Source organism: Callospermophilus lateralis, chromosome 4 (assembly GCF_048772815.1).
Source record: "Callospermophilus lateralis isolate mCalLat2 chromosome 4, mCalLat2.hap1, whole genome shotgun sequence".
Taxonomy (NCBI): Eukaryota; Metazoa; Chordata; class Mammalia; order Rodentia; family Sciuridae; genus Callospermophilus; species Callospermophilus lateralis.
This window is the reverse complement of record NC_135308.1, coordinates 72,099,142-72,114,567: the sequence shown is the minus strand read 5'-3', so window position 1 is coordinate 72,114,567 and position 15,426 is coordinate 72,099,142. Positions and strand designations below refer to the sequence as shown.

At 36.3% G+C, this 15,426-nt stretch overlaps 1 protein-coding gene across 1 annotated transcript in view; it reads left to right on the top strand.

The window, feature by feature from the left end:
* The window catches only part of LOC143398295 (uncharacterized), a 326,595-nt gene that overhangs the window by 227,646 nt on the left and 83,523 nt on the right, over positions 1-15,426 (top strand). The window contains 2 exon segments of the mRNA XM_077109254.1: positions 309-324; positions 11,549-11,852. Coding sequence (XP_076965369.1) covers positions 309-324; positions 11,549-11,852 — 320 coding nt within the window.

Sequence of the window (15,426 nt, the reverse complement as noted above, 5' to 3'; positions counted from 1 at the left end):
AAGTGTGTTGCTAATGACCTTCAAGGAACTGATTTCTTCCTCTAATCCCCTACCCTCTATCTCTGTGTGTGTGTGTGTGTGTGTGTGTGTCTGTCTGTCTGTCTGTCTGTATGTATGTATGTCCGTCATTTTTTCCCCTCTCTCTTTCTCTTTCATTTCATGTATTTTCAAAGTGTTGAATTTTATTTGCAAGCATCTTATTCAGGATTTTGCATCTATATTCACCAAGGATATTTGCCTACATTTTCCTTTTAGTTGTTGTCCTGTCTTTATCAGATTTTGGTGGCTTCACAGATTGAGTTTGGAAGAGTGTCTTCTCTTTCTGTTTTATGGACTTGTTCAAAGAGCATTGGTTTTAGTTTTTTTTAAAGTGGCAGGCAATTTCTTCCATCCTGAACTTTTCTTTGTTGGAAGAGTTTGTTACTGTTTGAATCTCATTTCTTATTATTATCTGTTTAGGTTATTTGTATTCTCACAGCTCAATTTTGGTAGATTATACATGTCTAGGAATTTGTCTACTTGATTTAAATGTACAATTATTTGGAAAATATTTCCAAAATATTTTCTAGGGATTTCCTGTATGTCAGTGCTATTTGTTTTAATATCCCCTTTTCATCTCTAATTTTACGTGCTTGCATTTTCCCACTGTTCTTTGGCTAATTTTGTTAAAGATAGCCAATTTTGTCTATCTTTTGAAAGAAAAAACTCTTTCTTTCACTGATCTTTTATGTTGTTATTTTGGGCTTACTCCTGTATTTCAGTTATGATTTTTTTATTATTTATTTCCTTCTACACAATTTAGGTTTCATTTGCTCTTGTTTTTTTAGGATATTGAGATGCAATATTAGGTTATTTATTTGAAAGTTCTCCATTTTTTTAATGTATCCACTCATAGTTACAAATGATACTTTTACTACTGCTTTCACTGTATCCCACAAGTTGTGATATTTTGTGTTACTATTTTAATTTGATCTATGAATTTTTAAAATTCAGACAACTTTTATTTTTAATAACCTACTGTTATTCAAATGTGTATTATTCAATATCTATGTGTTCATATATTTTCTCTTGCTGTTGATTTCCAGCTTCATCATATTATAGTTTTAATATTATAGTCCATTAAAATGCAATAAATTATTTACATTATTTTGCATTGGTTAGAACTTGCTTTATATCCTAAAATATAACTTTAAAATGAATCTTAGAACATGTACAATGTGCAAATGAAAATAATGTGTATTCTCCAGCTGTTGGGTGGAATACCCTGTAGGTGTTATGTCACTTGACGTATAATATAATCAAATCTTATGTTTGCTTGTTGCTATCATGTCTGGATGACCAATCTATTAGTGCAAATGAAATATTAGGACACCACTAGCATTGTATTCAGTTTATTTTCCCTTTATATCCTGTAAGTTTTTTTTTACAAAATTCTGTGTTCTATTGCATATGCATTTATAACTATAATTATAGTTATAATTATCTATAATTTACCTTATAAATATGCATAATACAATTATGTGTAAAATTATATTATATAATTATAATTTACTTTATAATCATGATTATAATATATAATATTTGATATTATTTAAATTATATTAAATAGTATTTAATTTATAATTAAATAATTATATATTTTTTGGTGATTTGTTCAACTTACCCCTATGCAGTTACCTTCTTTGTCTCTTCTAAGTGATTTTGAAGTGTGTTTTTTTGTTGTTGTTGTTTTTTGTTTTTTTTAACCATACGATTTATTTTTATTTTTTTTAGTATACATGACAGCAGAATGTATTTTGACATATAATACGTACATGGAATGTACATACATCAATCATATTGTCTATTCTATTCTGCTGCCCTTCCTATCCCCCCTACTCCTCCCCTCCTCTCCCATCCTTTATCTCTATCTAATCTAATGTGACACATTTTTTTTTCTTTTTCTCCTCACAACATCATATATGTATTCTGTATAACAATGAGGTTCTCCTTCCATCTCTTGTGCAACTCCCCTTCTCCCTCCTTTTCCCTCCCACCTCTCTTCCCTATTTAGTGGTAGTCTTCTTCTCATGCTCTTCCTCCCTATCCCATTTTGAGTCACCACCCTTATATCAGAGAAGACATTTGGCATTTGTTTTTTAGGGATTGGCTAACTTCACTTAGCATAATCTGCTCTAATGCCATCCATTTGCCTGCAAATGCCATGATCTTGTTATTTTTTAGTGCTGAGTAATATTCCATTGTGTATAAATGCCACATTTTTATCCATTCATGTATGAAGGACATCTAGGTTGGTTCCACATTCTAGCTATTGTGAACTGTGCAGCTATAAACATTGATGTGGCTGTGTCCCTATAGTATGTTCTTTTTAGGTCTTTTGGGTATAGTCCGAGAAGGGGAATAGCTGGGTCAAATGGTGGTTCCATTCCCAGCTTTCTAAAGAATCTCCATACTGCTTTCCAAATTGGCAGCACCAATTTGCAGTTCCACCAGCAATGTATGAGTGTACCTTTTTCCCTGCATCCTCGCCAGCACTTATTGTTGTTGACTTCATAATGGCTGCCATTCTGATTGGAGTGAGATGGTATCTTAGAGTAGTTTTAATTTGCATTTCTCTGATTGCTAGAGATGGTGAGCATTGTTTCATGTATTTATTAATTGATTGTATATCCTCTTCTGAGAAGTTTCTGTTCAAATCCTTGGCCCACTTGTTGATTGAGTTATTTGCTTTTTTGTTGTTTAACTTTTTGAGTTCTTTGTATACTCTAGAGATTAGAGCTCTATCTGATGTTTGAGGGGTAAAAATTTGTTCCCAGGATATAGGCTCCCTATTCACCTCATATATTATTTCTCTTGCTGAGAAAAAAACTTTTTAGTTTGAATTTGTCCCATTTATTGATTTTTGGTTTTAACTGTTGTGCTATAGGTGTCTTATTAAGAAATTTGGGGCCTGCACCCACGTGATGAAGATTAGGGCCAACTTTATTTTCTATTAGATGCAGAGTCTCTGGTATGATTCCTAGCTCCTTGATCCATTTTGAGTTGACTTTTGTGCATGGTAAGAGAAAGGGATTCAATTTCATTTTGTTGCATATGGATTTCCAGTTCTCCCAGCACCAGTTGTTGAAGATGCTATCCTTTCTCCATTGCATGTTTTTAGCACTTTTGTCTAATATAAGGTAGTTGTAATTTTGTGGATTTGTCTCTGGGACCTCTATTCTGTACCATTGGTCTGTCAGCCTATTTTGGTGCCAGTACCATGCTGTTTTTGTAACTATTGCTCTATAGTATAGTTTAAAATCTGGAATCGCAATATCACCAATTTCACTCTTCCTGCTTAGAATTACTTTAGCTATTCTGGGTCTCTTATTATTCCAGATGAATTTCATAATTGTTTTTTCTATTTCTGCAAGGAATATCATTGGGATTTTGAAGAGAATTGCATTGAACCTGTAAAGTGCTTTTGGTAATATGGCCATCTTAATAATATTAATTCTACCAATCCATGAGCAAGGTAAATCCTTCCATCTTCTAAGGTCTTCTTCTATTTCTTACTTCAGGTTCTGTAGCTTTCATTGTATAGATCTTTCACCTCTTTTGTTAGGTTGATTCCCAGGTATTTTTTTAAGATATTGTGAATGAAGTAGATGTCCTCATTTCCATTTCAGAGAATTTGTCACTGATATACAGAATGCCTTTGATTTATTGGTATTGATTTTATATCCTGCCACTTTGCTGAATTTATTTACTAGTTCTAGAAATTCTTGGTTGAACGTTTTTGGTCTGCTAGGTATATGATCATGTCATTGGTAAATAGTGCTAATTTAAGTTCTTCTTTTCCTATATTTATACCTTTAATTTCTTTCATCTGTCTAATTGCTCTGGCTAGTGTTTCAAGAACTATGTTGAATAGAAGTGGTGAGAGAGGGCATCCCTTTCTTGTTCCAGATTTTAAAGGGAATACCTTCAATTTTTCTCCATTTAGAATGATGATGGCCTGAGGCTTAGCATAGATAGCTTTTACCATGTTGAGATAACTTCCTGTTATCCCTAATTTTTCTAGTGTTTTGAACATAAAGAGATGCTGTATTTTGTCTAATTCTTTTTCAGCATCTATCAAGATGATCATATTGTTCTTATCTTTAAGTCTATTGATGTGCTGAATAACATTTATTGATTTCCTTATATTGAACCAGCCTTGTATTCCAGGGATGAATCCTACTTGATCATGGTGCACAATTTTTTTGATATGTTTTTGTATCCAATTCGCCAGAATTTTATTGAGGATTTTTGCATCTAGGTTCATTAGAGATATTGGTCTGTAGTTTTCTTTCTTTCAAGTGTCTTTGTCTGGTTTCAGAATCAGGGTGATATTGGCCTCCTAGAGTGAATTTGAAAGAGCTCCCTCTTTTTTTATTTCCTGAAATAACTTGAAAAGTATTGGTATTAATTCTTCTTTAAAGGTTTTGTAAAACTCCACTGTATATCCATTCAGTCCTGGGCTTTTCTTGGTTGGTAGTCTTTTGATGGCTTCTTCTATTTCCTCCATTGTTATTGGTCTGTTTAAATTGTGTGTATCCTCCTGACTCAATCTGGGAAAATCATATGAATTAAGAAATTTATCGATGTCTTCACTATCTTCTATTTTATTGGAATATAGGATTTCAAAATAATTTCTAATTATCTTCTGTATTTCTGTAGTGTCCGTTGTGATATTGCCTTTTCATCCCGTATGTTAGTAATTTGAGTTCTCTCTCTTCTTCTCTCCGTTAGCATGGCTAAGCGTCTGTCGATCTTATTTATTTTTTTTCAAAGAACCAACTTTTAGTTTTGTCAATTTTTTCAATAGTTTCTTTTGTTTCAATTTCATTTATTTCTGCTATGATTTAAATTATTTCTTGCCTTCTGCTACATTTGCTGTTGCTTTGCTCTTCCTTTTCTAGGGCTTTGAGAGGAAGTGTGAGCTCATTTATTTGTTGTTGTTGTTGTTTTCCTATTTTTAGGAATGAACTCCAGGCAATGAATTTCCCTCTTAAAACTGCTTTCATTGTGTCCCATAGATTCCAATATGTTGTGTCTGTATTTTAATTTATCTCTAAAATTTTTTTGATTTCCCTCTATGTCTTCTGTAACCCATTGATCATTCAGTAACATATTGTTCTTTTTCCAGGTGATACAGGATTTTTCCTTCCTTCTTTTATCATTGATTTCCAGTTTCATTCCATTATGATCAGATAAGATGCATGGTATTATCTCCACACCTTTATATTTACTAAGGATTGCCCTATGGCATAATATATGGTCTATCTTTGAGAAAGATCCATGTGCTGCTGAGAAGAACGTGTATCCACTTGATGATGGTTGATATATTCTATATATGTCAGTTAAGTCTAGGTTATTGATTGTGTTATTGAGTTCTACAGTTTCTTTATCAAACTTTTGTTTGGAGGATCTGTCCAATGGTGAGAGAGGTGTGTTGAAGTCACCCATAATTATTGTGTTGTGGTCTATTTGACTCTTGAACTTGAGGAGAGTTTGTTTTATGAACGTCGCAGCACCATTATTTGGTGCATACATATTGATAATTGTTATGTCTTGTTGGTGAATGGTTCTTTTTAACAGTATATAGTGTCCTTCTTTATTCCTTTTGATTAACTTAGGTTTGAAGTTGATTTTATTTGATATGAGTATGGCCACTCCTGCTTGCTTCCAAATACCATGTGAGTGGTATGATTTTTCCCAACCTTTCACCTTTAGCCTGTGTATGTCTTTTCCTATCATATGAGTCTCCTGAAGGCAGCATATTGTTGGATCTGTTTTTTTTTTAATCCAAGCTTCTAGCCTATATCACTTAATTGGTGAGTTTAAGCCATTAACATTTTGGGTTACTATTGATATATGCTTTGTACTTCCGGTCATGTTTGTTTATTTATTTATTTATTTATTTATTTATTTTAATTTGGCTTGTTTTTCCTCTTTGATTATTTTCCCCCTTTTACTGAGTTACCCCCCCCCCCACTGTTGGTTTTGGGTGCTGTTTTTCATTTCCTCTTCTTGTAGTGTTTTGTTCAAAATGCTTTGCAGTGCTAGTTTTCTGGCTGTGAATTCTTTTAACTTTTGTTTATCATGAAATATTTTAATTTCATTGTCAAACCTGAAGCTTAATTTTGCTGGATACAATAATCTTGGTTGGAATCCATTATCTTTCAGCGTTTGAAATACGTTGTTCCAGGATCTTCTCGCTTTCAATGTCTGTGATGAAAAATCAGCCATTGACCTAATTGGTTTACCCCTGAATCTGCATGTAATCTGCCTGTAATTTACTTGTAATCTGCCTCCTTTCTCTTGTAGCTTTTAATATTCTCTCCTTGTTCTGTATGTTGGATATCTTCATAATAATGTGTCTTGGAGTTGGTGTATTACGGTTTTGTATGTTTGGGGTCCTGTAGGCTTCCATGATTTGGCAATCCATTCCATCTTTCATGTCTGGAAAGTTTTCTAAAATTATTTCATTCAACAGATTGCTTATTCCTTTGCTTTGGACCTCTATATCTTCCTCTATCCCAATGACTCCTAAGTTTGGTTTTTTTATGACATCCCATATCTCTTGGATGTTTTGCTCGTGGTTTCTTATTAGCCTTTCTGCATTGACTATACTCTTTTCGAGTTGATATACTTTGTCTTCATTATCTGATGTTCTGACTTCTACTTGATCTAGTCTACTTGTAATATTCTCTTTTGAGTTTTTGATTTGGTTAATGGTTTCCTGCATTTCTAGGATTACTGTTTGATTTTTTTTTAAATCTCTATCTCCTGGTAGAGTTGATTTTTTGCTTCTTGAATCTGTTTATGTAATTCATTTTCAAAGTATTCTTTCATTGTTTGGACTTGCTGTCTAGTGACTTCTTTAAGATTCCATTCCATCTGAGTCAGGTATGCCTTGAGTTCTTTATCTGTCCATTTTTCTGATATCTCTAGGTTCTCCTGTAAATTTAAGTTATCCTGCATTGTTTGTAATCCTTTTTTCCCTTGTTTTTTCATGGTGTTCATGTTACTTTCCAACTCTGTTTGACTGCTGTGTTTCTGTTTTCTCCTATAAATTTGTTTTGGTTTTGTATAGCTCCAAGATCTCTCCTGTTCTATCGCTGAATTTGCTGTGATGGGGTCAGATCTGTCGGAAACTGGTGATGGTGACGTCAGCTCTCCAAGATGGTGGCTGCTGGCTTCCTAGGTGGGGTGTCAGGTGTGGAGGGCAGATCTGGACTGTTTCTCTCCCCTGTCTCAAACCCAGAACTAAGCCTGTAGCACTGTGAGGGCACAGTTGGCAGGACCCCACATAATCTGTTGCACCGTTTCTCTGCATTGCTGGCACGTCAGTACGCAGGCTCCGGCTGCGGGGCGGGCCACTGATCAATCAGCCTGAATCTCCAGGTGCACCGTTCACTCGAGATTGAGCCACAGTAACTGATCCTCAGGTGTTGAAATCCTTCCTCTAGGTTTCAGTGCACCCCAATTTTGCTGGAAATTCCTAACAAGATAGCTTCTGGCCATTCTAAATTCGCTAATCACCTGCACAGTGACGAGGTACACGGAGGTGTCGCACTCTATTCGCCACCATCTTCCGCTGTCTATGTTCTTTTCAAGTTGAAAAACTTTGTTGTCTGATGTTTTATCTTCTAAGTGTTTTACTCTGCTGGTAGTACTCTCATTTGAGTTTTTAATTTGGTTTATTGTTTCCTGCATTTCCAGGATTTCTGTTTGTTTGTTTTGTTTTTTAAATATCCTCTTTCTCCCTGTAGAGTTGATCTTTGCTTCTTGGATTTGTTTATGTAATTCATTGTCATAGTGATCTTTCATTGTCTGATTTTGCTGTATAATGTCTTTCTTGAGACTCCAGATCATCTGAAGCATATATATCCTGAACTCTTTAACTGACATTCCATCAGCTGCAGATATTACCTCTTCTAATGTTGAATTGACCTGCATTGTTTGTGGTCCTTTCTTTCCTTGTCTTTTCATACTGCTTATGTTTCTTTCTAGCTTTGTGAAACTGTTGTGTTAATGGTTTTCCCCCTATATATTTATGTTGTCCTTGTATAGCTCCAAAATCCCTCTTTTGTGGAGAAAGACAATGTTAACTGTTCCCAATATCAACAGTACATCATCTAAGCTCAAGTTTTCATTATTAATACATTTATAGTTAGAATCTAAGTCTATAGATATTGGTTTCAGTTATTATTTAAAAATATAGTCATTAGTTTCATAAAAGGCATACCATATCTGGTGGCATGTAGAAAATTGAATTTCAGATGAAGGATGTTATACTTAGAGGGAAAGGAGTGAGGGTATGAGGTGAATCTAACTTAGCAACTTTGGAGAATTCCAACCAATAGAATGGTAATTTATGGAAGAATGTATAGATTCAACCTCCTATCTGTATTTAGATAGTTACCCTACATATAGATAGTAAAAGTTAGGGGGTTGAAAGTGGGATAGAGGGAGTAAGAATTTTAAAAAAAGGAAGAAAAGAGAAAAAAGAAGGAAAAAGAAAGTAAGAAAGAAAAAAGGGAGAAAATGGGGGGGAAGGTGGGGCATATGCAATTCCTCTATATTATATTATTTTGGTGATTCGGTTGTTTATGCACAGATCTTGGTTTCACATATGTTGAGGTTGTGAAAGAGAGAGAAGGAAAGAGAGGGGAAAAAAAGTCTCTCAGAACTCTGTTTTCCTTTCTTCCAGTAGGTGGCATTGTCTATTCCTAGCTTGAGCCTCTGTGTTCAGGGTGGTTGGTATAGCCAGTGTGAAAGGACATGAGTTTCCACCTGTATCTTCCCTACTCTAGTCTCTGAGGTGGAAACCAGGTGCCTGTACAATTGTTGTTTTGCGTTGATAACAACACCCCGAAAAAGCTTGTGGGAAATATTTTGAGTTATCGCAGCTAAGGGTGGAGGATTTGGAAACCGGGTACCTGGATCAGCCGCAGAACCATGCTGGTAGCCACACCCCCTTTGATGGGTTTTAAGGGTTGATGGGCTACCTCCAGACTAGCGTGTGGAGTGGGGCCGGGCTTCCTCCTCCAGTTTGGCGCAGGGCTTCCTTCCCTGGTCTGGCTTGGAGCTGGGCTTCCTCCTCCGGTCTTGAAGTGGGTTTTTATATATGATCATATGTGGTCATCATAAAGACTCAGAAAGAAGACAACAAACAAAAGCAATGACAACATAAAATAAACAAGGTACATAAATTCACTAATAATCAGATACACTCAACAACAACTAAAATAGCAATAACCATAGATAAGAAGAAAAGTAAATTAATAAGAAAGTCAAAAGTTAATAAAAGAAAAATTAATTCAAGAAGGAAAATTACAGAAGGAATATAAATAGGGAGAAAGATGGGAATAAACCAAAGAAATGGAAAAATGAGAAAGAAAAAAGAATATCCCTCTAAAGAATTTTTAAAAATTAATTAATTAAATAGAAATAAAATATAATAAAGCATAAATAATATAAAACATGTTAAAAATTCTTCCAAGATAAAATATTTATACTGGAGACACCTCTTTCCAGGTGATCTAACAGTTAAATGCACCAGATATGTGGGGTTAGTGGCCTGCAAAAGAAACCAATTGTAGTTTCTCTGTCTTTCCACCAAATTTCCTGGGATTTGGTGTGATTTGCTGGCTTCACTGTGCTCCTCATTTCCTGCCATGGAGGGTAATATTGATGGGGCAGGCCATAATCACACTGGAGGGATTTTGTTTGCAAATCTGGAATCATTGCAAAAGTCAGGCTCACCACAAGCCCTTCCTTCAATGCTTTTGTGCATGCCATTGTTGGGCACACACTTGTTCCAGAGGCCTCTAGTCATTGCTTATGAAAGTGTCCTAGTCATGGTGAATCCTTGAATGCCTGTGAAAAGTGGTGTAAGCAATCAAACCACTGAGTTCTACCCTGGAGAGAGGATATGGGAATGGGGTGAATCATCAGATGTGTTCTCTGAGCTCTCTGAACTATGTGTAAGCACATGTGAATGGAATGGAATCACTCTTCTTCACAGAGGGAAGGAACATTTCCTAATGAGGCTTCTAGGCCCTTCTCTTCCACTCAATCCTCTCAGTATATTTGCCACAGGCACTGTCCTTATCTGAGACTGTAGAGGGCTAACATTTTCTACTCCATCACTGTAGCAAGGTGACCCAAGGATCCTGAATTAATTGGTTGATATTTTCTAATCCCAGCACAGTTTATCCCCTACAATAGGATACTTCTCAAGATAGCTTCTTGTTATAGCACTGTAAGAGCTCACTGAGCATTGTCATGAATTTTTCTAAAGCTCTGTTGCTGTGCAGGAGGAGTTCCTCTCAGAACAATTTCCCAAACTTAAAGTTTACAAGAACCTTGTATTTCTCCTATAGGTAAGACTACTGCTCTGCTGACACCATCTGGGTTGTCTGCATTCTCCAGATTACCTTATGCTTGCATGTTGCCCCCTCACCAGGCAGCTGAAGTTGAACTTGTAAGTTGCTTTGTACTTTTCTCTGGGATATCTTAATGTTTCTCTGAGTTATTTAGAATTCACATTATTTCTTTAATGAGTTTCAAGTCCTCTCTCTCTTCTCAGAATAGTTTCCCCTGTGTTCCCTGACTCTTTTCATTCTCAGAGTCACAACAAAGGTAAATCTATTCTGCTATTTGCCTCCTTCATTAAGAACTCCTATTTTTGAATAATAACAACTCCTTACAGAAAATCCAAGCAATTATTTCATTTATTTGGGGGAAAAGTAACATTCTATGATTCCTAGCGGCATCTAAGCAATGTTAGCACCTGACATCATCTTTTTTGGGAGATTTCCTCAATCTACCTAAAGTGAACACAGATTTGAAATAAAATATTCAGATCTGAACTCTGAAATCTAGCATCATTAGTAAAATATTTTGAGGTAAACCATGGTCTTCCTTGTGATCCATTCATTTTTCAGTCTTACTGCCTAGGTAATTCCTTTTTTATGGATTCATAGCTGTCACCTAAGACTTCTGATGATCTCATTCCCATTCCTTACTCCATCTCCTGTGCTCTCATTCTTCTAAATCTCAAAGCATTGACACTCGAGCATGCATGCTTTTTAATAAATGATTTCATATGCTGGTATATTACACTGAATCTTAGAAATCATTCAGAAAAAAGGTAACTTTCAACTACTCAAGGAAGAAATCTTGACATTTCTAGAAATGTTTCATCACCTTATGAAGAATTCTACCAATAACAAGTTTAACTCTTATAGGACCTACATAACTTCTACCTAAGACTAATTACTAGATTACAGTGAGTTTAATTCCATTTGTTTACACAATTAATTTTCCTACTTGTTTTGTTAAGAACTGAGACTTAGCTGCTGCCCTGGTGTAACAACGCCATGTCTTACCCTGCAAACTCTGCATTTTGTAAGCTTAGTTGGTGGGAGTGAGTAGAACATGACAAGAGAACCCTTCTCATTCTCTTTGTAAATGCAACCATTGACATGATTCTTTCTCCTCAGACACTCCACAGCTCCGCCTGGTGGACGGGGGCAGTCGCTGTGCAGGCAGAGTGGAGATCCTTCACCAGCATTCCTGGGGCACTGTGTGTGACTACAACTGGGACCTGAGCGATGCCCACGTGGTGTGCAGACAAATGGGCTGTGGTGAGGCCCTCAATGCCGTGCATGAGGCATTCTTCGGGGAGGGATCTGGGCGCATCTGGCTGGATGAACTGACATGCTTAGGAGAGGAGTCTCATGTGTGGAAGTGCCCTTCTCTAGGCTGGGGGCAACACTACTGCACACACAAGTGGGATGCAGGTGTCATCTGCTCAGGTAATGGCCAGTGAATTCCATACTGTATTGGATGATGAAAAGATCTAAGGAAAAGTGTGTCTAACTCTTGTGGGAGTAGTACCTGGATGGTCCACAGTGGACAGAGAGGTTATTTTATAGATGCTGAATGTTTCAAATAGCTGGGGATGATGGGCTTCATTTATTTCCCCTCTTGAAAACTTCAAATATTGTAATTTCCTTTCTCAACTTTCTTTCTTGACAAGATATGTTTATAGTAGGATGATTCCATTTACAATCAATCTTCATAATTTTGTTTCTCTAATTTACTATTTTTAGGATTACACATAAATTACCACATATTATCTGTTTGTAGCACTTATCAAAAGACATACAAGAATGAGGCTTAACTTTTCCCTATTGAAATGAGTATTTATACTCATTTATAAATATAGTATGTATAGCCAAAGATAATTTTGCACTGGTCAGTAGGAGTATGGGCAGAGGAATGGAATTAAACACCTCACAGGAGAATTTTGAATTACTGGAAAGTTGCAATTCTCCTTTCCAAATTCAGACATAAGAATTCTTAGCACATTGGCAGGAAGGGCCAGAGAACTGTGAATGAAATACCCTTAATCACAGGTTTTCCTTCCATCATTACTAGAGTAGATTATCTACATTTACTTTTCAAAGCAACATCTATATAAACTCATACTTAGGAAGGTTAATATAACCCAGTCCTGGCTAATGTTGAATGCCATAAAATATCAATGTATATTTATTATGGTAAGAGAACATGTAATTTAGGACCAAGATATTTATTCAGTGATCTCCCACAAATACACTAGTTAACTGCTATTCACATACCAAACTAGCTTGATAAGAGACAATAAACCAGGTGAGTGCTTGATTTTAGTATATTAAAAAGAAAGGAGATATTCAAGAGGGAGGAAGATTAAAAGTTTCCAACCTCAAGCAGCCCAGCATGAAGAGAGATGCATCCTTTCTGGGGAATGGAAAAGAAATAAAGCTTAGGCTTTGGACTTAAAACCCAGGACAAGATCTGCCAGATTGAAACATGGTGCCCTGAACTGTATAACAACACTGGTTGCTATACAAACTAGTGCCCTCAGACTGAGAACCTGGAACTGTGTTTATTCAGGCAGCAAAGATTCAGTCTCCACCCCACTCCTCCAAGCTGCCTTGGCAGAGGGGGAAGCAAGACTCCACTTGCTAAGGAGCAGGGCACAGGGATAGCACAGAACTTTGCCTTGGATCTCAGTGCCAAGACCACCATGGTGATACTCAGCAGGAATTAGAGCCCTCAAATATAGGACAGCCGTCATAGAGAGAGCAAGATCTGTGTGCTGGTGGGACAGACTCAAGAAGAGCTTGTGTCACCTGTCTTAGACCTTGAGTCCATCTTAGCAATAGGAAGCTCATAGCATTGAGGGCCTTGGTGACTTCCCATTTCTGTGTTGTCCTAGAAGGCTATTTTCTTGGGTTGTAAAATAGCATGTCAGCACTGGTGGCCACAGGATCACCCTCATCATTTCTCCCCAAAGCCCCAGATGGCACACTATGGAGAAAGAAGAGAGTTAAGTCTCTGCTTAGGAGTGAAAACGTAGTTGGGAACCCAGATTTGACCTGGAACATTGGGCTCTTTACACATTATAATACAGCTCTCAAAGAGGAAAGTTAAAGAGTCTCAAGGAATCAAGAGAAAAGAAACAAACAACACATAAGGGTATCCTAATTCACCTGATGGCAGGCTTCTCAACAGCAAACATGTAGGTCAGAAGTGAGTGCCAGGAGATTATCATAGAGCTGAAAGAAAAATCTGCCAAACAAAAACACAGAACACAGCAAAACTACCCATTACAGAAAAAGGAAATGCAAAGACATCAAACAGTGCCCCCCCCCAAAAAAATTTACCATATGACATAGAAATCCAATACCGAGCATATATCCAAAGGAAATAAAATAAGATGTTGAAAAGACATCTGTGCTTCCATTCTTATGGCAGCACTACTGACAGTAGCTAAGAAATGGAATTGATCTAAGCGTCAGTCAACTGAAAAATGGATAAATAAATTGAAGTAAACTTACACAATGTTATAGTCTTTAGGGAAAAAAAATGAATGATATCCTTTCATTTACTATAGCATGCATTGGCCTGGTTAGGTTAAGTGAAATAAGTCAGGAAAAGAAAGAATAGTGCCTTATAATCTCACTATGTGACAATGGAATTGTGATTACCACAGGATGGAGAGAGTGCAGGGGATGAAAATGGAAAGCTAGAGATTAACAAATGAATAAGCGGTTTTTCATAGATAGGAATAAGAAATTCTGATGCACCACTGCACAGTAGGGTGACTATAGAAAACAATAATAAAATACATTTTTAAAAAGTCATAAGAAACCATTTGCAAATTTTCAACAAAAAACGAATAAAGTATGTGAGGAGACAAAAATAACACAATGTATACATACACCAGCACATCTATTTGCCCTTTAAAATGTACACAATTTGTGGTTTTAGGTCTCAGTTCAAATAAATTTAAGGGAAAAAAGGAGGAAAATGAGAAGATACAAGGAAAATTATATAGTTTACATCTGATGGATTCAATGATACAAGAAAAGTGCATTAGGAGTAAATTTGATAACAATGGAAAAAGGAGACAAACTGAATTTTTTGAAGATAGAAGAAGCTTACAATATCTGGTGGATGGCAACAGAAGGGTGACAAAGAGCACAATAAGGATTATCTGAGCAGCACTTAAGACCCTGGGTGTAAAGTGGGGAATCTGTTTACATTTGTGTGAATCCTGTACATCTTAGCTGTACAAAAGGAGAAGAATGGGTTGCAAATGTGGCTTAAAGTTGTAGCATTGAGGTCATAATGGGGAAAGAAAAGGTCCAATGGATGACACATTTATAAGAAACTTACTACTTTTAAGAAAGTTTGCTACTACTTTTATGTAGCAAAAGATCGGACAAGAATATATCTGACTGCAATTTTTAATTTACTCCAGTAAAAATGACTCGCGTGATTCAATACACTTCTGCAGATGTAATTTTTCCTTCTTTTTACACTGAGGTCTCAGAAATTTTTCAAATGGCTTGAAACTATTTGTCCTCACTAGATTTCTAGATGTGAAGCTCCACAAAGATAATAATATTGTTTCCATGAGACATACATATCAAGAACCAAAAAAAAAAATCTAGAACATGGCAAGTTTTTGTATATGCTTTGAATAAGAAAACATGGAAGAAAACTCTCAAATTTTCCTTTATATACCTGTTTCCTACATCAAGTCTGGGAAGAAAGTTTAGATTGTGTCATCCTTGAAGACCTCTCTGCCCCATTTTTACACTATCTCAGCCAGAGGCATTTTAAAACATTCTGGGCCTCCAATGACCACTCTTCTTGTCCCTTGCTGTACCTTGATGGACAAGTCATGCTGCCACTTTTGGCTTTCAAAGGAGACTGGGAAGCTCAATGGTGCAGGGAAAGTTTTGCCTCTGAGGAGGATACCTGATCTTTATGGACCAAATACAATGACAGATGGAGACATTCCCATATACTCAGGTGACACAGTGCTATGCCCTA